The following is a 23,145-nucleotide window of genomic DNA, read 5'->3' on the forward strand; positions in this document are numbered from 1 at the left end:
AACACACAACTGAATTTCGTATGAGTCCATGTTCGATTAGAGCTCGTATAGATGGCTCGGTGGTGCCTCAGGCTGGTGGCCTGCCGACACCTCGTTGGGCTTTTGGCTGCCTTGGTGAAGAAAGAGATCCACTCAAACAGTCTGTCTCTCTTTGGGGTGTGGTTCAGTCCATTGGGCAGACTGTTCAGTGGCATGTGCGCTCTGGCCGAAATTGGGGAAAACTCAGGTAGAGTTGGAGCTGTGGGGGCTTTGGGGAAGGCTGGGGCAGAGTATGGGGCGTGGGGCTTTGGTCCAGGCCCTCGGCTTGCTTCAGGGCCTCCTTCCACAGCTGCTGGAGTCCCGACGGACACATATTGGCTGGCAACCTTAGTCGTTCTCGTCATCGCTGGCAAGGTGTTGTCTCTCCTCTCGGTTCCTTACAGTCAGGTATCGGGTGTTGGTCCTGGATCGGCTTTGACCGTGCCCCTCTTAGCGAGTGCAAGAGAATCTGGAGTGGCTGCTTTCATCCTCAAATCTGCACAGAGGAACTGGCACACAAATTCTACATTTTGCAAACTTACCATTTTGGTCTCATGGTCTTTCCACCTTCCTAGGAAGCTGCTGGTCCTGAGAAGTGCTGATCTTGTGACTGAAGAAGATTAACCTGTTTTCTTAAAATAGGTGACGTTGTTTGACCTAATCTTTTTGGGGAAACCATGTCGGGATATTAGATCATTCACAAAACATTTAATTACTGATTTGGCACCCTCCTTTGAGGTTGGGGTTGCTTCTGCCAACCACTGCAATTGTCAATCTAAATCATTACGTTCCTTTATCCTTGTACCGGATTGATCATATTGATTAAATAAAACCTCAACACGCTCAAACTTGACCCAATCCAAACTCACCACCCCCCTCTGTCCCTCTCACAGGGACAGTGTTAGTCGTAGTAATAGTAATAGTAGTAGTAGTATTAGTAGTTTCAGAAACATCCAAGAAAAAGAAAAGGCAGCTGATAGTCAAGCGCAGCAAGAACAGAGGCGGAGGACAGGTCATGTTTGAGGTCGCTGTTCGCTTTTGCAATAGTACTTTGATATTTTACAACACCTAGTGAATTATTGTGGCCTCAATAATTCACTAAATAGTTGTATTTAATTTAGTCTATCTATGATGGGACAATGCACAGAAACATTAAGTTCAGAAACAAATATGTTCTGTACCAGATTATATCTAAATAGCTACTTTCCATCTGCAGTCCCTGGCTACCTGAATTAAAGGGATCCAAAAATTAAAGCAATAAAATTATGACACTAATTAATCATAATTTATATATACATTCATAATTATCAATAATTAATCAAAAATAATCATACTGTAGCATGTAATCAATTTTAAGAAAAGTCACCAAATGCCCCTTCATGGACACATTCTTAATATACAATACAACCACACCTTATTTACATCATCACACAAAGACAATACATGCTCTTGTTCACATCTGTCATCATTCGTAACAACAACCAAGATTTTAACAGCCATACCTCAAAATTTACAACAAAAATGCTCTCATAGATAAATATAATACTCATTAAAGGCCTACTGAAACCCACTACTACCGACCACGCAGTCTGATAGTTTATATATCAATGATGAAATCTTAACATTATAACACATGCCAATACGGCCGGGTTAACTTATAAAGTGACATTTTAAATTTGCCGCTAAACTTCCGGTTCGAAACGCCTCTGAGGATGACGTATGCGCGTGACGTAGCCCGGGGAACACGGGTATGCCTTCCACATTGAAGCCAATACGAAAAAGCTCTGTTTTCATTTCATAATTCCACAGTATTCTGGACATCTGTGTTCGTGAATCTGTTGCAATCATGTTCATTGCATTATGGAGAAAGAAGCTGAGCAAGCAAAGAAGAAAGTTGTCGGTGCGAAATGGACGTATTTTTCGAACGTAGTCAGCAACAACAGTACACAGCCGGCGCTTCTTTGTTTACATTCCCGAAAGATGCAGTCAAGATGGAAGAACTCGGATAACAGAGACTCTAACCAGGAGGACTTTTGACTTCGATACACAGACGCCTGTAGAGAACTGGGACAACACAGACTCTCACCAGGATTACTTTGATTTGGATGACAAAGACGCATACGTGCTACTGTGAGTATGCAGCTTTGGCTTCTAAACATTTGATCGCTTGACCGTATGTGCGCAGCTTTTTTTTGCGTATGTACGTAACTTTTTTTAAATATATAAGCTTTATGAACCTTGGGTTAGGTGAACGGTCTTTTGGGCTGAGTGGTTGTGTGTGTTGATCAGGTGTTTGAATTGTATTGGCGTGTTCTATGGAGATAGGAGTTAGCATAGGAGCTAGGAGCTAGCATAACAAACACGTATGTGTTTTTATGCAGGATTAATTTGTGGCATATTAAATATAAGCCTGGTTGTGTTGTGGCTAATAGAGTAAATATATGTATTGTGTTTATTTACTGTTTTAGTCATCCCCAGCTGAATACCAGGTACCGTGAGTATGCAGCCTTGGCTGCTAAACATTTGATAGCTTGACCGTACGTGCGCGTCACGTACGTAACTTTTTAAAAATATATGAGCTTTATGAACCTTGGGTTAGGTGAACGGTCTTTTGGGCTGAGTGATTGTGTGTGTTGATCAGGTGTTTGAATTGTATTGGCGTGTTCTATGGAGCTAGCAGAGGAGCTAGGAGCTAGCATAACAAACACGTAGGTGTTTTTATGCAGGATTAATTTGTGGCATATTAAATATAAGCCTGGTTGTGTTGTGGCTAATAGAGTATATATATGTCTTGTGTTTATTTACTGTTGTAGTCATTCCCAGCTGAATATCAGGTCACCCCCGGCTCTCACAGCATCTTCCCTATCTGAATAGCTTCAACTCCCCACTAGTCCTTCACTTGCACTTTACTCATCCACAAATCTTTCATCCTCGCTCAAATTAATGGGGAAATTGTCGCTTTCTCGGTCCGAATCTCTCTCACTTCATGCGGCCATCATTGTAAACAATAGGGAACTTTGCATATATGTTCAACTGACTACGTCACGCTACTTCCGGTAGGGGCAAGCCTTTTTTTTATCAGATACCAAAAGTTGCAATCTTTATCGTCGTTGTTCTATACTAAATCCTTTCAGCAAAAATATGGCAATATCGCGAAATGATCAAGTATGACACATAGAATAGATCTGCTATCCCCGTTTAAATAAAAAAAATTCATTTCAGTAGGCCTTTAAATTGATGTGTCAACATAATGCCCCTCTTAGTGACCGTGTGAGCAGCCTTGATTGCTCCAAAGCCACTTTTTAACTTCAAATTTTCTATTCCTTTTGTTATAACGTGGAGAAGGCTAATTGGTCTGTACATGTTCTGGTCTTCTTTATTTCCTGCTTTATGGATTTAATCATAGTAGCAGTTTCTCGACGTGGTAGGGAAAGTGTTTTCCGTTATTGATTCATTTATCAATCGTTGTTATACGAGCAATAATACAATCCTTATATGTTTTTAGGAAGATAGTGTCCAGCCCATATATATATCTCTAGATCGTGAGTCTGATAATGCAGGGAAGATTTTGTTTAACTTTGTTTCATTTGTTAATTCTAAAATTAGTCCATCCTAAATAAATGACAATTATTTGCACTGATTTTGAGGGACTTTTTATTTAGGGTTTGTACAGACTGGATGAAATGTTCATTAAAATTATTACTTATGTCCAGACTGTCTGCGATAGTAGCGCCATTGATATTTAATGTTATAGTGTTGTTTCTTGTTTGCTCTCTTTCCGTAAGTTTGTATCTGGTTTTCCATAACTTTCTAATGTTCCCTTTTGCAGCTTTGATTAATTCTAAATGAAAGTCAGCCTTAGTCTTCCGCATAAACATTGTAACTTTGTTCCTCAAAACTTTTAAAATCATACGATCTGTATTTAGACCTGTTATAATTGCTCTTATGAGAGCTGAGTCCTCATGTCTTTATTAGAATCCAATGGTATTTTTATTTTACACTCTTCTTTCTGGTTTTGTATTTGTGTATTTACAGATGTTCTCTTTGATTTTTGTCATCCAATTGTAATTCTAGTAGGGCTGCTTATCATTTGTATCATATAGAAGCCGTTTATAATATCCTTAAGTTTCTTTCTACGTGTTTTATTTAACCAGTCCAGATTAACGTCCCCCACGACGTTCAATTCTGTCATACTATGCTGTTTGAGGATGTCTGAAAATGAATCAAGAAAAATGTCTTTAGCTGTGGTCGGTCGGTATACTACAATTACCTTGAAATACATTTCTGAGGAAAATGTGATTTTAATTCAACATACTCAAATTGATGTACTTTTAATGTTTTCCCTTTCATAAATCATAATTCCTCCCCCCTTTGTCACTCGATCAGTCTTTTCTGTAATCTTGTACCCCGGGACATTAATTAGAACGAAAGTTGTTGTGGGTTTTAACCATGTCTCTGACAGACAAGGTATCCCAGATTAGAGTCTGACAGTAACTGCTGTATTTGTTCAGTATGTTTCCTGTGGTAGAAAGTTTAATAATGCGGACACGTTTGTTACTGATTACTTTCTACAGACTTCTGTCTCTCTGCGACTTTGTGTATGTAATAAGCAACTACAATTATTTGATATGCTTAAATTTTGTTTTAGCTCAGCTGTTGTGTAGCTGCTAGCTCTTTATAGCCTACAGCAGGAATGTCCAAATTGCAACCAATAGCTATGTTTTTAGCAGACAACCGAAATAATTGAAAATGTGGTATTAGCGTATCGGTTCAATCAGCGGCAGCTACGCCCTGTTTTATCATTTGACCTACATGTTTGGTTTCGTAGGCAGGACAGAGAGCAAAGGAACAATGTGGGTCATTAGTTGTCCATCTTACACCATTCTAATTGTTGTAAGGATAGTTCACATGAGCGGCCATACCTTGAGTCCCACCATATATAAGAGTCAACAGGCTCCTATTATGAGTCGTCTAATTGGTGATCATACACTTTGGCGGTTTGGGTGGCAGGGCACACGGACGCACCTCAGTCAGCCAGTGCTAGGACAGTTGGAGCAGTCCCCGTCTTCCACTCGTTCCTGGGAGGCGTCCCCAGTAGTTGTCAGCTGATGTCGTGCTGTCAGGCAACATCAGAAAGTTCCTTTTGTGCGGTATTGAATTGTCAGGGCACAGTTCGTAAGCAGGTCATTACAAGGTGTGTGCAGGTTGACCACAAAGGAATGCTTCAAAGATTGTGTTGAACATTGTCCGTTGACACTTATGTCCAGCAGGGGTCTGTTTGTATCCTGCTGTTCGTCCTGCTGTCACACCTGTATTTTTTGTGAGCATGTTCTGGCTACAACTTTGGAGCTTGTCTTGTTCAGAGAAGTTGGCAGTCCCCCTGCTGCATATCCTTTCCACCCTCGCTTGACCTAGCACAACCGTGGCTACCACCCAAGTCCGTCTGTATGGTTTTACGTTTTGTTGAGGTTTTTTCCTCCAGAATTTGGAACTCAAAACATGTACACCCATCGTTTTCATATCCTCTCGGTTAGTTCAATTTTGCATATCACGTTTTAAAATTACAGTCTTAACTATCCCATTAATTGCTAATCAATAACCTTAATTCAAAGATTATACGTACTACTTCATGTGTATTTAAGTACCCTTTTAATTCACTTAAAGATTATGAGTTAATTTAAACTATCATTTGTCTATCAGTAGGCGCGAGCAAGCTGTCATGCTTGCACTCTGACCTCCCGCTGTGCGTGATATTCTCCAAAACAAAAGAATGTATGTATTCACGTTTCTCCTTATCTTTCAGCTAAATCATTTAATCTTTTAACTTTTAACGTCCGCACTGTTTTTATTTTTATTGTCTGCATTTTAATTTTGCTTTTATTTTCTTTCATTTCACTTTGTTGTCTGTGAAGCACTTTGAGTCTGCCCTTTCCTGGAAAAACGCCACACAAACAAAGCTGCCCCGCCTTGCCTTGCCTGTCTCCGACTGGTTATCCAACTTAGTCACAACAAACACACAAGGCCATGCTCTAAGCGCCAGGCTTAATCACACTTCTCCTCTTTTTAACACTTTACATATCGGCTCTTATTCTATTTATTAATGTAGGCTGTTATTTGTAATTATTATTCAACACTATTCACAGCAAACAGTTGTAAAGTTATAGTTATTCGCATTATACTCTCAAAATCTGTAGCTAACTGAAAGCTGTTGAGATTTGGTTTGCCTCCTTCATCTCAGTGGCCTAGTGGTTAGATTGTCCGCCCTGAGATCGGCAGGTCGCAAGTTCAAAACCCCGGCCGAGTTATACCAAAGACCACAAAAAATTTTGGGAGCCAAATCACCAAAAATGATTCCCGGGCGCATGGTATGGTGTACTGCAATGTCTAAATAAAACTATAAATTACTCCAAACTAAAATGTCAGACTGCACTTTAAAGTTACTTGTATTAAATTAATTTCCAAACTAACCACCACCACAGCAGACATCTTCCTCAATCCTATCCCAATACTCCCATAAATTAAAAGTGTTTCACAACAGTGGTTAAGTAGTTATTTTAAGTAATAGATCTCAATATGTAGAACTTAATAAGACTAAATCTTTACCAGAAAGAGTAACTTGACAGAGTATATGAACTAACTTCTTGAGAATAATAATTGATCATAAATATGTTGGAAGCCACATATTGAACATATTAAAGAAAAATATCCAAATCCATTGCTATTCGGTATAAAGTAAAACACATGCTGAATAAGAAATGTCTGCACATGTTATATTATTCATTTATTTTTCCATATGTAATATTGTTTTGAAGTTTGGGGAAATGTTTATAGAAGAAATATAGACCCAATACTTAAACTTAACAGGCTCATTTCAATATTACACAAAGCATTATTAGACGGTATAGCTCGGTTGGTAGAGCGGCCGTGCCAGCAACTTGAGGGTTGCAGGTTCGATCCCTGCTTCCGCCATCCTAGTCACTGCCGTTGTGTCCTTGGGCAAGACACTTTACCCACCTGCTCCCAGTGCCACCCACACTGGTTTAAATGTAACTTAGATATTGGGTTTCACAATGTAAAGCGCTTTGAGTCACTTGAGAAAAAGCGCTATATAAATGTAATTCACTTCACTTCACTTATTGTTATGATCATACCAATCCATTTTTCAGTCATAATGTGTTAAATGTTCAGATAATTTAATTTTAAAACAATGGCAATTATGTTTCCAAGTAAAGAACAACAGCCTTCCAGTTTGTATTCTTAGCTTATTTACATTATGAGGAGAAAACTATCATTTACGGGGGATATTGATTTTTGAAATAGGTCAAGTAAAATAAAATAAAACACAAATGTATTTCAGTTTTAGGAGTTAAATGATGTACCATCCTCAGTGATGAGCTGAACACATGTAGTTTTTTGTTATGGTTTTGGAGACCCTTGAAAAGTAAAGTTTTTTGAACATTATAAAATATAGTAACAATTACTTTCATCTTTTAACGTTGATGTTCCAGGTAATTTAATGTTCAGTAAATGTATATCATAGGCCAATATAATCTTTGGCTTCCGCCTATTCTTTTTTCGGTCATTCTTTTTCTTTTCTTTTCTGTGTGTAAATGTGTATGATTGTTAATATGTCTAATTTACTGTTAAACTGCTCACACAAATTGGTTGATGGTTGATTATATGACCAAAATAAACCTATTTCATCTATTCATTCATTATCTATCGCACTCATAGTTTTATTCCATTTTGCATGTAATTATTCCTATTGATTTCTTCCCCTTTCACTCAAACAACTAAACAAACAAACAATTAAACATACTTGCAGCTAACCACAATCAACAGCATACCATTTACGAATACCTTCATTTGTCACTTTCTCATCTTTTCTTCACTTTCGTTTTCCTTTACAAACAACATCCTGTATCCATCTCTTCCTTACACTTCACACAATGTTTCTATTTTCTGTTCTCCTAGAAACCATTCACATAACGTAAGGTTATAAACATCCTTTTCCCATATTTTCTCAAACCATCCTCTTCACCCTCATTCTGTTTTTTCACCTGCTCTCTCTTCCTCTCTCTCTCGCTTTCTCTCCTTCTCTCACAATACAAACACAATAATCCAAAATAATCAGTCTTATAAAATAATTGTAGCTTTAGATATGATTTAGGGCAGTGGTTTTCAACCTTTTTTTCCAGTAAAATAAAGAAATAAAATACAGCATAATGTCATCATTTTCTGATTTATTAAATTGTATAACAGTGCACCATATTGCTCATTTGTTGTGGTCTTACTTGACTTATTTGGACAAAAAAAATATATATATAAGAATAACTAAAACGTTTTAAAAATTAAACAAGTGATTAAATTATAATCAAAATTTCTATACATATAATCAATCATCAACCTTCTTTGGATATTGTAATAGAGATCCATCTGGGCTCGTGAACTTAATTCTAAATATTTATTTTGTTGAAGAATTATTCTTCTATAATTATATTTATAAAGGATTTTGAATTGTCGCTATTTTAAAATATTTAAAATCTCAGGTACTCCTTGGCATACCTTCAAGTACCCCCCTTTTTTGTCCGGGCGGAAACACCATATCCTCCTTTGAGAACTACTGGTTTAGCCTATAAAAAATCCTTTGTCTCATACATCATTAGACTGTACAACTCCTCTTTGGGGGGGCTAGGATGACAGGGAATGCAAAACAATAACAGTGCAATACTTTTTTATATCATGGTCGTTAATGCCTAGTTTCTCTTATTTTACTGTTCTATTTTTATTCTCCTTGTAATATTTTTCTATTTTGTTTCCATTTATACCCTTATTAGTTACTGTTTACTTTTTACTTCTTCTTCCTGAGGGAACTCTCCTGAAGGAATCAATAACGTGCTATCTGTCTATCTATCTATCTATTACTAACCCGAGCACAATTCATGACGTCATGCTCATCTTGCAGACAGTTATTTCCTTTTAGTTTTATTCTCTACATGTAATTCTACATGCACCAATGTCACATAGAAATTTGCTTTCTTTGTTATTTATTTACATTATTATTTCTGGTTTACTTGCTGTCTGTTTACTTAAGTTCTCATATTTTGGTCTGTCTTCCTTCTGATTAGAATTTGTTTAACGCTTCTCTACGTTTTGTTTTGACAATGGCGACTCTTATCTGTACTTCTTTAGACTACTTGTTTCACAGTTTGCACAGATGCCCTTAGATATATTAGAATATAAATTTAACTTTTATTTTATTGTGTGTTTATTCCTAAAAAAATTAAAATGTCAATGTATAATCAATTATTTGTTGTATAACTTAATTCAAAGTTACAGTGTGTCCTACTCTATGATCTGCGTGTGTGTGTGTGTGTGTGTTTGTCTCAACTTCCACACAGGAACTGGATGGATCAGATAAGCAGCAAGGCTGTTCAATACAGTATATTACACACATAATTAATGACTAATGAATTTAACAATGCTTCAATGTCCCAGTCCAAATGTATGTATTGATATTTAAATGTTTATTTTATTGTATTTATTTTATTTTTCCTATTATCAAAACCAACCTGTCAGCCTTCTCTTCAGATTGAGTACAGCTGTCCACTATATATATATATATATATATAGTTTTTTATTTATTTATTTATTTATTCTTTAAACCTACCTCAATGCTAACAGTGTCACTCCTCTTCGAACCAATGCCTCGTACAGCTGACACTCACACAGCCTCGCCACTTCTGACACACTCTTATCTCAAAATGTCTCCCAGCTGAGACTCCTTTTTTTTTTTTTTTTTTTTTAATCCGTCACACACGCACTCACACACAGAGAATTTACCAGCGAGCGAGAGCCTTTTTTCCGTACTCAAAATCTCAGTGTGTAAAACAACTGTAATATCGCACAGTCACAATCACCAGTATAGTTAAAAACAAATTCAAATGACTGGAATTTGCTCGCAGCGCCAAAGCTTAGCTTAGGCTGCTGCCTCCGTGATCCAACCTCTTGATAAGCGGAAGAAGATAATTGTATGGATGGATCATTCACTCATATGTTTTCTGTACATAACTTTGTCTATTTCGTCACAAGCACACACATTTTGGACAATTTCCCAGCTCTTGCAGATCAGCGTAGGTGCGAAAAAAGCGTGAGGGGAGAGGTTGATTTTTTCAGAGGGGAATTAAAACAGATAAGAAACCAGGTGCTACACAAATGTTATTACAATACGCAGATATATATATATATAAATTTAAAAAACACACATTTTTATCCCACAACCCACGCCCCCCTGGTCCGGACCAATATAAACAACTAATGCACGCATGCTTTTGTGGAATCGGCCGTCTCATAACACACACACGGAGGTCATTCTTACTCATATAACGGCGATTTACCCGTTTAGCGGAGCAAACCCTGCTTTTCCTTCCTGACCAACACGGATAACCGGCCTAAGGCGCTGTAGAATCACCAGGAATCACCCACCAATCCTACAGTACATCGTGTCTGGTCAGTCCATATAGTTTCACCAAGGCTCTACCATATGGAGCCCTTAACTCTATCCATCTATACTGCAGCAAATTTCCAAATTCGTGACAACTTGGCTCAGTTGATCTCCTTTACCGGAGTCACTGAACGATCACCTTATATCAGGCTTTTTACCCGGCTGCAGCTTCCACATAGACATATACGTAGGACCTTCATAGACGTCATACATTTGTGTGGGCCAAATGTCACACCAGTTAGCCAACCTTGCCTTAAATTTCGCTGTGTCCAACTCCGGCTAACCTAATGTACTTGCAGAAAAAAGCATCCTCTGCCAACAACGACAGAGGATGAAGAGGTTAAAAGAAATGTTTCATCTCACATCGTCTATGCTTCTACACTCCAAACCACCAAAATTCTATCAACAATCCCCTTATGTTAAAAACAAGAAATCACAAGTTTTCAACAAACACACAGACAAATGATCACATATAAAACAACTCAATCCAACCATAATTAACCCCATTCCAGGTTGTTTTTGGAGAACCTGACTAAACCTATCTTTTATCAAAAATAGATTCAGCAATTAGTCTTATCGATCCGGCTCTCTCCAGGCAGAAAATGTTTACACTTTAAGCAAAACGCTTACCTTGCATGCGCGCGTGCAACACACTGTCTGCCTGACAGAGAGAGCGGGAGCGGCTGTCGACCTGTAGCTTCTAAACCATCCTGTTCGTGACGCCAATTTGTGTAGTGGATTGTCCGAAGCTTAAACAGGCAACAAAAGTAGTTTAGTACAACAAATGTATTTACCCATTATCAGAAGAGCAGGTTGAATTAAGTTGGCCGTGCAGACAGACCACATGTTACTCCGGAGTAAACAAGACACACACAAGCCAAAATCACTCCTGAGTTCCGGTCTTCTGCCATTTTTTATATGTCTCTTGTGCGTCATTGTTCCTTATCGAGTGCGTCATGATTGTTCTGTTTTGGTTTTGTCTGTTCCAAAACAACCTTGTATCTCTTAGTCATATTTGGAAAATCTAAACATTCTGTAGACAGGTTGGCATAACTCCATATTCACCTTTGTCCCACAACTGGTCCATTCAATGGCACAAAATAGAAGATAATTGAAAATGAGCGGACATTCTTAAAAGACAAGAAATATAGGTCAAAAGGTCAGAAATTCTACGACATATGCACAAGCACTGTTTTTTAATATTATGTGATAATGCCTTTTGTACTGTATTTTGTTTATTTTATGTACTGTATGTGATTGTATGTCTACTTGGACATTAGAGTCTGCAATAACGCTTGATTGATTGATGTAACGTGTGACATAATTGTTGTGTAACACAATCTTGTTAATATGATTCTAACATTTACAGATTAGATATTTTTTAAGATAATGAATTGTTACATTATTTTTTTAATTTCTAATCGTAAATGATTCCATAGATGAACTCCTCTATATGATATACATATTTGTTTTACATGTGTTCATACCTTTGCTTTTGAGTACACATAGTATCCCTCTTCGTTCATATTTACTGGTTCACATCTGAAAAATATATACAGTAGCTAAAAGAAGATGGCAGAATTCTTTCTGGAAGGTTATGATTGAGGGGTTTGTTTTTGAGAATCTTCATTTGTGAATAAATAAAAAACTACCAGTGACAATTATTGTGTTTAAAACATTCTCATATTGTTTTCACTTTCTTATAATCCCCAAAATATACATTTCAGAAAACATGGGCACGTTTCAAATGTTAGGGAAATGCCAATAACGTACATCATCCCACAGAACTTGACTTTATATGCATTCATCAAATAAATGTATGGTTGATTCTATGTCCCCATCACAGAAAGTGTCGTCTTCAATCGCAACAAGTCTTAAAAACATGTTTAAAGAGTACATTCCTGTTTTTCAAATGAACTTTGTTTGCCTTTCGACAAATGGAAGTTTTAGGCAATTTGTATAATTATTTTTGATTTTGTTCCAGAGAAAATAGGAATCGAGTTAGAATTTGATCTGAAAGGGAAAAAAAAGACTTTAGCAAAGAATTGTCAAATGTTAGAGTTGAAAAGTTTGACGTGTGTTATATTGTGGTCACCCACCAAAAGCCCACAGAGTTCTCCAGTCAGCTGTCTGAAAAAGATGATCTGCTGTATTTAGAATATTTCAAAGTAAAACCTTTATAATTTTAAAAAAAATTAGTTTTGGTCTATTAACAATAACATCTTTATCAAATAAAATACCACTACAACTTACTTATAAAGTAAAAGTCACAAAAACACTCGTCACGGGATTTCCCAAATGCTGCCCAATGGCCGACACCACATAGTAAAGTACAGTGGGTGGCGGTATGAACCCAAGAGTAACAACAACAATGATAAATAAAGTTGCCTGGTTTTCTCGCGAGATTTGACAGCACTGCGCGTGAACGGAAAAGACCAGGAAACGGCAAGATGGCGTTCGACGGAGAAGACTTATTGTGGTTATGATAGTACTTTGTTCTTAATCCGTACGTACATGTACACATATATGCTGTTTAATAGTGCAAACTTCGTTAATATTTGTTTGTGTCGGATAAATTAGTCTGAGCGCACCTTGACGCTCCTCGTGTTAGCTTAGCTTAGCGTGCTAGTTAGCTTAGCGTGTTAGCTGCTAACAAAGAGAGGCGGAAGTGATCAAAACACATCGCTAAGCAGAGATCAAGTGTGAGTGTAACGTGTTGTGATTGTGTGAAAATGTGCGAAAGAACGATAGCAGAGTACGAGGAGGAACTACCGGACGCTGTTTTCGAAGAATATGATGTTTTGTCACAAAGAACAGGTTTGTTTACTTACACTATATTGCTAAAAGTATTTGGCCACCTGCCTTTACTCACATATGAACTTCATCATCATTTCTTTGTATTCCTTTCATGAAAATGCATACATACGCACTTTCATTGTTTGTTGTTTCTTATACATTTCCATGATCAGAAAGGAGCAGATGGAAGAATACTATTCTTATATTCATCTGCCCCCTTTTTAACACAAATTATTTTAGATGACTTTATGACTGTTCCCTCCACCAACAGCCGAACTCCAACATACTTTTTAATTTTCGTCTAAGCATTTTAACAATGACACGTCCAATCAAAATCAAAAATCAGTTTGATATAATTCCAGTTGTCTCTTTTTGTAACTCTTTTTAAATTCAAAGATATTCTTGCAACTTTTTAAGTCTTTCTCTAGAGCAGTGGTTCTTAACCTTTTTTCAGTGATGTACCCCCTGTGAACATTTTTTTAATTCAAGTACCCCCTAATCAGAGCAAAGCATTTTTGGTTGAAAAAAAGAGATAAATAAGTAAAATACAGCACTATGTCATCAGTTTCTGATTCATTAAATTGTATAACAGTGCAAAACATTGCTCATTTGTAGTGGTCTTTCTTGAACTATTTGGAAAAAAATATATAAAAATAACTAAAAACTTGTCGAAAAATAAACAAGTGATTCAATTATAAATAAAGATTTCTACACATAGAAGTAATCATCAACTTAAAGTGCCCTTTTTTGGGATTGTAGTAGAGATCCATCTGGATTCATAATTCTAAACATTTCTTCACAAAAAAATAAATCTTTAACATCAATATTTACGGAACATGTCCACAAAAAATCTAGCTGTCAACACTGAATATTGCATTGTTGCATTGTAATGAATGGCATAGCCTACTTGATTTGATGTTCAGTTTATGAACTTACATTCATATTTTGTTGAAGTATTATTCAATAAATATATTTATAAAGGATTTTTGAATTGTTGCTATTTTTAGAATATTTAAAAAAAAATCTCACGTACCACTTGGCATACCTTCAAGTGCCCCCAGGGGTACGCGTACCCCCATTTGAGAACCACTGCTCTAGAGAATTCCATTAGAGATGTCAGATAATATCGGACTTCCGATATTATCGGCCGATAAATGCTTTAAAATGTAATATCGGAAATTATCGGTATCGGTTTCAAAAAGTAAAATTTATGACTTTTTAAAACGCCGCTGTGTACACGGACGTAAGGAGAAGTACAGCGCGCCAATAAACCGTAAAGGCACTGCCTTTGCGTGCCGTCCCAGTCACATAATATCTACGGCTTTTCACACACACACAAGTGAATGCAATTCATACTTGGTCAACAGCCATACAGGTCACACTGAGGGTGGCCGTATAAACAACTTTAACACTGTTACAAATATGCAGCACACTGTGAACCCACACCAAACAAGAATGACAAACACATTTTGGGAGAAAGGCAGCACAGTGGAAGAGTGGTTAGTGCATCTGCCCCACAATACGAAGGTCCTGAGTAGTACTGAGTTCAATCCCGGGCTCGGGAACTTTCTGTGTGGAGTTTGCATGTGCTCCCCGTGACTGCGTGGGTTGTCCCCGGGTACTCCGGCTTCCTCCCACCTCCAAAGACATGCACCTGGGGATAGGTTGTCTGGCAACACTAAATGTGAATGTGAGTGTGAATGTTGTCTGTCTATCTGTGTTGGCCCTGTGATGAGGTGGCGACTTTAATTTTTTTTCATTTATTTATTTATTTCAGGCAATGACAAAGAAGTACACGTTGACAAGACATAATAATATAAATTAATATAGTGCATTATTGTCCAGTTTTGCCTGAAAGGGAGTGGGAAGAAGATAACTTATTTAATCCCACCCCCAGTTCTCCATTCAGTGATTATTCACATGAGTTTCACTCTTACTTTGTTCAAGGATTATAATACAGATGTTGTATCATAGTGGCATTACCACAGGTAACAATAATGATTACACTGTAACAATAATTTGTATCAACAATGTAGGAATAATGAATATACCAACAATGGTAATAGACAACATAACAATAATGGTAATAGACAACATAGCAATAATGGTAATAGACAACAGCAATAATGGTAAGGAAACATTGAGCATGTTAACACTTTGAGACAGAGTACAGCAGCAGGTCAATCTAAAGACCCTCATCTCTATATTTGAACCAGACCCCATGTTTGTATAATAGTTTAAATCGATTAATAGTTTGGCATTGCTTGTGTTGTAAGTCCAGTTCGTTCCGTAGTTTTACTCCGCATACAGACACACAAAAACGTTTACGAGTGGTTTGAGCTCTCGGCAATAAGAAATATCCATAGCCTCTCAAGTTATGAGCCTGCACTCGTCTTATAAAAAAACATTGTAGATTAGGTGGCAATATTTGTTAAAAGCTTTATATAAGATTATTAATGTATTATATTTAACAAGGTCATCAAATTTGAGCAACTTTGATTGCATTAACAGATTATGAGTATGTTCTAAATAACCAACGTTGTGAATGATCCGCACTGCTCTTTTCTGTAATATGATCAGAGGATGAATTGTGTTGTGGTAAGTATTCCCCCATACTTCAACACAGTATGTAAGGTATGGGAGTACCAAGGTGCAGTATAGAGTACGGAGTGCATTTTCATTGAGGTATGGTTTTGCTTTGTTTATAATTGAGAGGCTTTTGGAGATTTTTGTATTAATGTGTCTGACATGAGGTTTCCATGATAGTTTACTATCAATTATTACTCCCAAAAATGTATTCTCATTTACGATTTCAATTTGGGTACCATCAATACTTATTTTCTGTCCAGACGTTATGTTGCGATTTCCAAAAATCACTATCTTAGTTTTATTTATATTCAAAGATAATTTTTTTGTGTCCATCCATTTTTTTACTATGTTTAGTTCTGTGTTTACTGTATTTATGAGCTCATTATAGTCATCACTACTGTAGAATATATTTGTGTCGTCTGCAATATATATAATTTATAGTTTCATGGCTAATTTCACTTCCTGATTCTGACCCACATGCATCAATAAGTGAAAGTAAACATGTATTGTCAATCATCTTTCAATAAGTAAAGTAGTCAACACTTGATTTATGAAAAGAACATAAAAGTGACTGACTTTCCTTCAGCGTGTCGTAGATGGTCTCCAAGTGAATGGGAGCTGTGCTCTAAAGAGGAATTGCTGATGGAGATACTCCATAAAAACACCACATAGTAAAACATGTTTTGGTAAGAGTTCATTTTGGCCCAGCCAACAAAACCTCTTAAAAGAGGAGAAACCGGTTTGATTTTTTTACAAAAAGAAGTTATGAATGGTTTTAAGCATTTTTGAGATTTTTTTTTTCATGCTATTTAACTAATGGTTAGGACTATACCATTACAAGGTCAAAGTTAGAGAGGTAAGGTGTGTAGTAGGTTGACAAGTGTACAGAAAAAAATGGTTACTCACTTTACACCAGTGGTTTATAAAGTTCTAATTTGGTCTTTAGGAATGTTTTGATCAATGCTGGCTCGTCCTTAAAATGGCTTATGGCCGGGACAAAATAAACTCTTTCCCATGTTTTTATTGGATGTTTAGTTACAACCGGTTGACACAACACAAAGAAAAACACCCATTGTGTTTACTGTGTTAGTTAAGAACTACTTTTATTGCCACTTAATCTTATCTACTTATTTACCCAACAGACCAGCAGCCCCCCCACATTAAAGAGGAAGAGGAGGAAGTGTGGATCACTCAGGAGGAAGAGTGTCTTCTAGGGCAGGAGGAGGCTGATCTCACCAAGTTTCCACTGACTGTTGTCTCTGTGAAGACTGAAGACCATGAAGACAAACCACCTGAGTCCTCACAGCTTCATCACAGTCCGAGTAAGCACAACATCCACATATCATCTAATACAATGTTTGTGACACATGTTCATCCAGGTACCACAGTTATGACTAAAAGTGGATATACTGTATACCATACCATACCATACCAACTTTATTTATAAAGCCCTTTAAAAACAATCACAGTTGAATAACAAAGGGCTGTACACCACAAAGAAATACAGGCAAAGGACAGACTAAAAAATAACATTTAAAACAGAAGTAAAACACACATTGAAAAAGCAAATACAAATTACCCAAAGAACAATTTGTTAGATAAAAAGCAGTTAAAAAGTTGAAAACAGTTAAAAAAAAGTTTAAAACGGTTTAAAGTCTCATGCTGGGTTAAAAGCCAGGGAATAAAAATGGGTTTTAAAAAGGGTCTTAAAAGTAGCTAAAGAAGGGGCCTGTCTCACATGGAGAGGGAGATCGTTCCAGAGTTTGAGACCCGCAACAGAGAAGACCCTGTCTCCTCTGAGCTTGCGCTTTGGTTTGGGTGCCTCCAGGATCAGCTGACCTGAGGGACCGGGTGGGGGCATAGAGGTGGAGCAGCTCAGAGAGGTACAGTGGGACAATACCACGTAAGGATTTAAAAACGAGTAAGATAATTTTAAAATGGACTCTAAAAGACAGGCAGCCGGTGGAGTGCGGCTAAAACAGGAGTAATGTGCTTTTTTTTCCGGGCGAGAACCATGGACTCAGACTTGGAGGTGCTGATTCTCATCCAAGTCACTTCACACTCTGCTGCGAACCGATCCAGTGAGAGCTGAAGATCCTGGCCAGATGAAACCATCAGGACCACATCATCTGCAAAAAGCAGAGACCTAATCCTGCAGCCACCAAACCAGATCCCCTCAGCGCCTTGACTGCGCCTAGAAATTCTGTCCATAAAAGTTATGAACAGAATCGGGGACAAAGGGCAGCCATGGTGGAGTCCAACCCTCACTGGAAACGTGTCCGACTTACTGCCGGCAATGCGGACCAAGCTCTGACACTGATCGTACAGGGAGCGGACCGCCACAATCAGACAGTCTGATACCCCATACTCTCTGAGCACTCCCCTCAGGACTTCCCGGGGGACACGGTCGAATGCCTTCTCCAAGTCCACAAAGCACATGTAGACTGGTTGGGCAAACTCCCATGCACCCTCAGGGACCCTGCCGAGAGTGTAGAGCTGGTCACAGTTCCACGACCAGGACGAAAACCACACTGTTCCTCCTGAATCCGAGGTTCGACTATACGGTGTAGCCTCCTCTCCAGTACACCTGAATAGACCTTACCGGGAAGGCTGAGGAGTGTGATCCCACGATAGTTGGAACACACCCTCCGGTTCCCCTTCTTAAAGAGAGGAACCACCACCCCGGTCTGCCAATCCAGAGGTACCGCCCTCGATGTCCACGCGATGTTGCAGAGTCTTGTCAACCAAAACAGCCCCACAGCATCCAGAGCCTTGAGGAACTCTCGGCGGATCTCATCCACCCCCTGGGCCTTGCCACCGAGGAGCTTTTAAACTACCTCGGCAACCTCAGCCCCAGAAATAGGAGAGCCCACTACAGATTCCCCAGGCACTGCTTCCTCATAAGAAGACGTGTTGGTGGGATTAAGGAGGTCTTCGAAGTATTCCCTCCACCGATCCACAACTTCCGCAGTCGAGGTCAGCAGAACACCGACCTCACCATACACGGTGTTGACAGTGCACTGCTTCCCGTTCCTGAGGCGGTGGATGGTGGTCCAGAATTGCTTCGGAGCCGTCCAGAAGTCGTTTTCCATGGCTTCCCCGAACTCCTCCCATGTCCGAGTTTTTGCCTCCGCGACCGCTGAAGCCGCACACCGCTTGGCCTGTCGGTACCTGTCCGCTGCCTCCGGAGTCCTATGAGCCAAAAGAACCCGATAGGACTCTTTCTTCAGCTTGACGGCATCCCTCACCGCTGGTGTCCACCAGCGGGTTCTAGGATTACCGCCATGACAGGCACCAACTACCATGCGGCCAGAGCTCCAATCAGCCGCCTCGACAATAGAGGTGCGGAACATGGTCCATTCGGACTCAATATCCAGCACCTCCCTCGTGACATGTTCAAAGTTCTTCCGGAGGCGGGAATTGAAACTCTCTCTGACAGGAGACTCTGCTAGATGTTCCCAGCAGACCCTCACAATGCGTTCCTCACAATGCGTTTGGGCCTGCCAGGTCTGTCCGGCATCCTCCCCCACCATCGCAGCCAACTCAACACCAGGTGGTGATCGGTAGAAAGCTCCGCCCCTCTCTTCACCTGAGTGTCCAAAACACGAGGCCGCAAATCCGATGACACAACTACAAAGTCGATCATGGAACCACGGCCTAGGGTGTCCTGGTGCCAAGTGCACATATGGACACCCTTATGTTTGAACATGGTGTTTCTTATGGACATCTGTTATGGGCTATGTTATGGTGTGGTGAAAGAATCCTCTGCATTTGACCCATCCCCATGTTCACCCCCTGGGAAGTGAGGGGAGCAGTGAGCAGCAGCGATGGCCACGCTCGGGAATCATTTGGTGATTTAACCCCCAATTCCAACCCTTGATGCTGAGTGGAGGGAGGCAATGGGTCCTATTTTTATAGACCTGGTATGACTGGGCCGGGGTCTGAACTCACAACCATCCAGTCTCAGGGCGGACACTAACCACAAGGCCACTTGATACTTGATAAAAACTGAATTTTTCAAAATAATTTTTTTCTGTCTTGTCTTGTTTGTATGCAAGGTTTTACTGCTGTGTTTATTTTAATTTTATAACTTGTTATGTTGCTTATGTAATTCACGTATGTACAGTGTGATTATAACATCTTGAATGTCAACATGGTGACTGATGAGACCCTCTTGGACATCATCAGAACATACACCGGTGCAGGACAATATCTCATGTGACTGAGCAAAGTTCGACTTTTCTAAAGCATGTGTTTGTCTTCTTGTGTCCTGCAGATGTCTGTGAAGAACATATTCTCCCTGAGCAGCAGGAGTGGACCTCCAGGATAGAGCAGGAGGAGCCGCAGCCCCCCTATATTAAAGAGGAGGAGGACCCAAAGCCGCCCCACATCAAAGATGAAGAGGAGGAGTCACAGCCCCACCACAATAACAAGGAAAAAGAGGAACACAGCGACGATCTTAAAGGACTGGAGGAGGTTGATGTCACCAAGATGCCAGTGACTGGTGTCCCTGTGAAGAGTGAAGGTGATGAGGTCAAAGGTGAGAGTGAGGAGAAGAGAGAGGCGGAGCCTCCAAGCAGCAGCTCAACTCAACACATGACAACAGAAGCTGATGGAGACCACTGTGGAGGATCACAAGCAGACAAGCTCTTAGCTCCACTATCAGATAGTGAGGACACAACGTCACACTCTCCTGACACTGATGATGAAGACTCTAAAGATGATAAGACATGTCACACTGACAACACACACTTCACATGTTCTCACTGCGACAAAACCTTTAAATACCATTGTCGTCTGAAAGACCACATGAGAACGCACACTGGAGAAAAACCTTTTTCCTGCATAGAATGTGGTAAAAGCTTTCAACGAAATGACATGTTGAAAGAACACATGAGAACACACACTGGAGATAAACCTTTTTCCTGCTCAGAATGTGGTAAAAGCTTTTGTAAAAAGGGCGTGTTGAAAGGACACATGAGAATACACACTGGAGATAAACTTAAAAAAGATAAGACATGTCACACTGACAATACACGCTTTAAATGTTCTCACTGTGACCAAACCTTTGGATACCGTAGTGTTCTAATAACACATGTGCGAAAACACACTGGAGAAAAACCTTTTTTCTGCTCAGAATGTGGGAAAGGTTTTGCACAACGTAACTCTTTGAAAGGACACATGAGAATACACACTGGAGAAAAACTCAATACCTGTTCAATCTGTGGTAAAACCTTTACACAAAAAAACCAATTAAAAGCACACATGACAACACACACTGGAGAAAAACCTTTTTCCTGTTCAGTATGTGGTAGACATTTTGCCCGGAAACCATATTTGGATGAACACATGCAACTACACACTGGAGAGAGAACAGTTTCCTGCTCAGAATGTGGTAAAGTTTATACACAAAAATATAAATTAAAAGTCCACATGAGAACACACACTGGAGAGAAAGTGTTTAGTTGCAGTGTGTGTAATGAGAGATTCTCTTACGGGAAGCAGTGTAAGAAACACAAGTGTGCTGGTGAGAACAGCAGCAGCAAATGAAGTTGCAGGATTTGAATTATACTGTCAAAACTTTGTTAACTTTGACTTTCTAACAACATCAGCACATGTAACATATAATGACTGTCTCAGAATCCTGCTCGGAAAGCCCATTTAAACTGATGTTTAAATGTATATGTAGACTGCAGGGGTCCAAGAATGATCTTATTATACAGATAACCAATCCTAGGTGTAATTCTGTTAGGTACCAATCCTGTATATGGAAACACTGGTATCTGTGCCTTTTATAGAATGTGTAGACGCATTTTAAAGTATATATATATATATATATATATATATATATATATATATATATATATATATATATATATATATATATATATATACATACAGTATATATATATATATGTATATATATATATATGTATATATATATATACATATACATATATATATATATATGTATATATATATGTATGTGTATATATATATATATATATATATATATATATATATATATATACATATATATGTATGTATGTATATATATATGTATGTATATATATATATATATATATATGTATATATATATATATATGTATATATATATGTATATATATATATATATATATATATATATATATATATATATATATATATATATATATATATATATATATATATATATATATATATATGTATATATATATATATATATATATATGTATATATATATATATATATATATGTATATATATATATATATATATAGCAGCTGAGATAGGCTCCAGCACCCCCCGCGACCCTGAAAGGGACAAGCGGTAGAAAAATGGATGGATGGATGGATGGATATATATATATATATATATATATGTTTTTTTTTTTATTTTTTTTTTTTATTGCTGCTTTTATTCATTTATTAGATGTCTTGTACTGAATATGCACAAGCACTGTTTTTTAGTATTATGTGATAATGCCTTTTGTACTGTGTTTTCTTTATTTTATGTACTGTATGTGATTGTATGTCGACTTGGACATTAGAGTCTTCAATAACGCTTTATTGATTGATATAACGTGTGACATCATTGTTGTGTGTTTAACACAATCTTGTTAATATGATTGTAACATTTACAGATTAGATATATAATTAAATTAGTGCTTTTTACAGTCAAGTATATGCAGTAATATACAACATTGTACTTTTATTCAAAAACGAACGCAACGATTTGACTGAAAAGGTGAAAGTAAACAGTACAAAAGATATACAATAAAACATTCTTTGTGTGTATTGATATTCCTAATTCATCTTTATACTCATTCATAATAGTGTTTTTATGTAGTTTTTTTTAAAGATATGGAATTGTTACATGTTTTTTTATTTCTAATCGTAAATGATTCCATAGATGAACTCCTCTATATGATATGCATATTTGTTTTACATGTGTTCATACGTTTGCTTTTGAGTACACATAAATCCCTCTTCGTTCATATTTACTGGTTCACATCTGAAAAATATATACAGTCGCTGAAAGAAGATGGAAGAATTATTTCTGGAAGGTTATGATTGAGGGATTTGTTTTTGAGAATCTTCATTTGTGAATAAATAAAAAACTACTAGTGACAATTATTGTGTTTAAAACATTCTCATATTGTTTTCACTTTCTTATAATCCCCAAAATATACATTTCAGAAAACATGGGCACGTTTTTCGAATGTTAGGGAAATGCCAA

General features: G+C 38.0%; 2 protein-coding genes across 2 annotated transcripts in view; one reads left to right on the forward strand and one right to left on the reverse strand.

Annotated features, from left to right (window-relative positions):
• Positions 1 to 21,739, forward strand: part of LOC133640587 (gastrula zinc finger protein XlCGF57.1-like) — a 173,026-nt gene extending 151,287 nt beyond the window's left edge. The window contains exon 5 of the mRNA XM_062034090.1: positions 20,184 to 21,739. Coding sequence (XP_061890074.1) covers positions 20,184 to 21,457 — 1,274 coding nt within the window. The 3' untranslated portion in view covers positions 21,458 to 21,739. The remainder of the gene's footprint in view (positions 1 to 20,183) is intronic.
• The window catches only part of LOC133640585 (oocyte zinc finger protein XlCOF6-like), a 404,169-nt gene that overhangs the window by 165,743 nt on the left and 215,281 nt on the right, over positions 1 to 23,145 (reverse strand). The gene's annotated exons all lie outside the window — the stretch shown is intronic.

Source organism: Entelurus aequoreus, linkage group LG23, assembly GCF_033978785.1.
Source record: "Entelurus aequoreus isolate RoL-2023_Sb linkage group LG23, RoL_Eaeq_v1.1, whole genome shotgun sequence".
In the NCBI taxonomy this organism is placed as follows: domain Eukaryota; kingdom Metazoa; phylum Chordata; class Actinopteri; order Syngnathiformes; family Syngnathidae; genus Entelurus; species Entelurus aequoreus.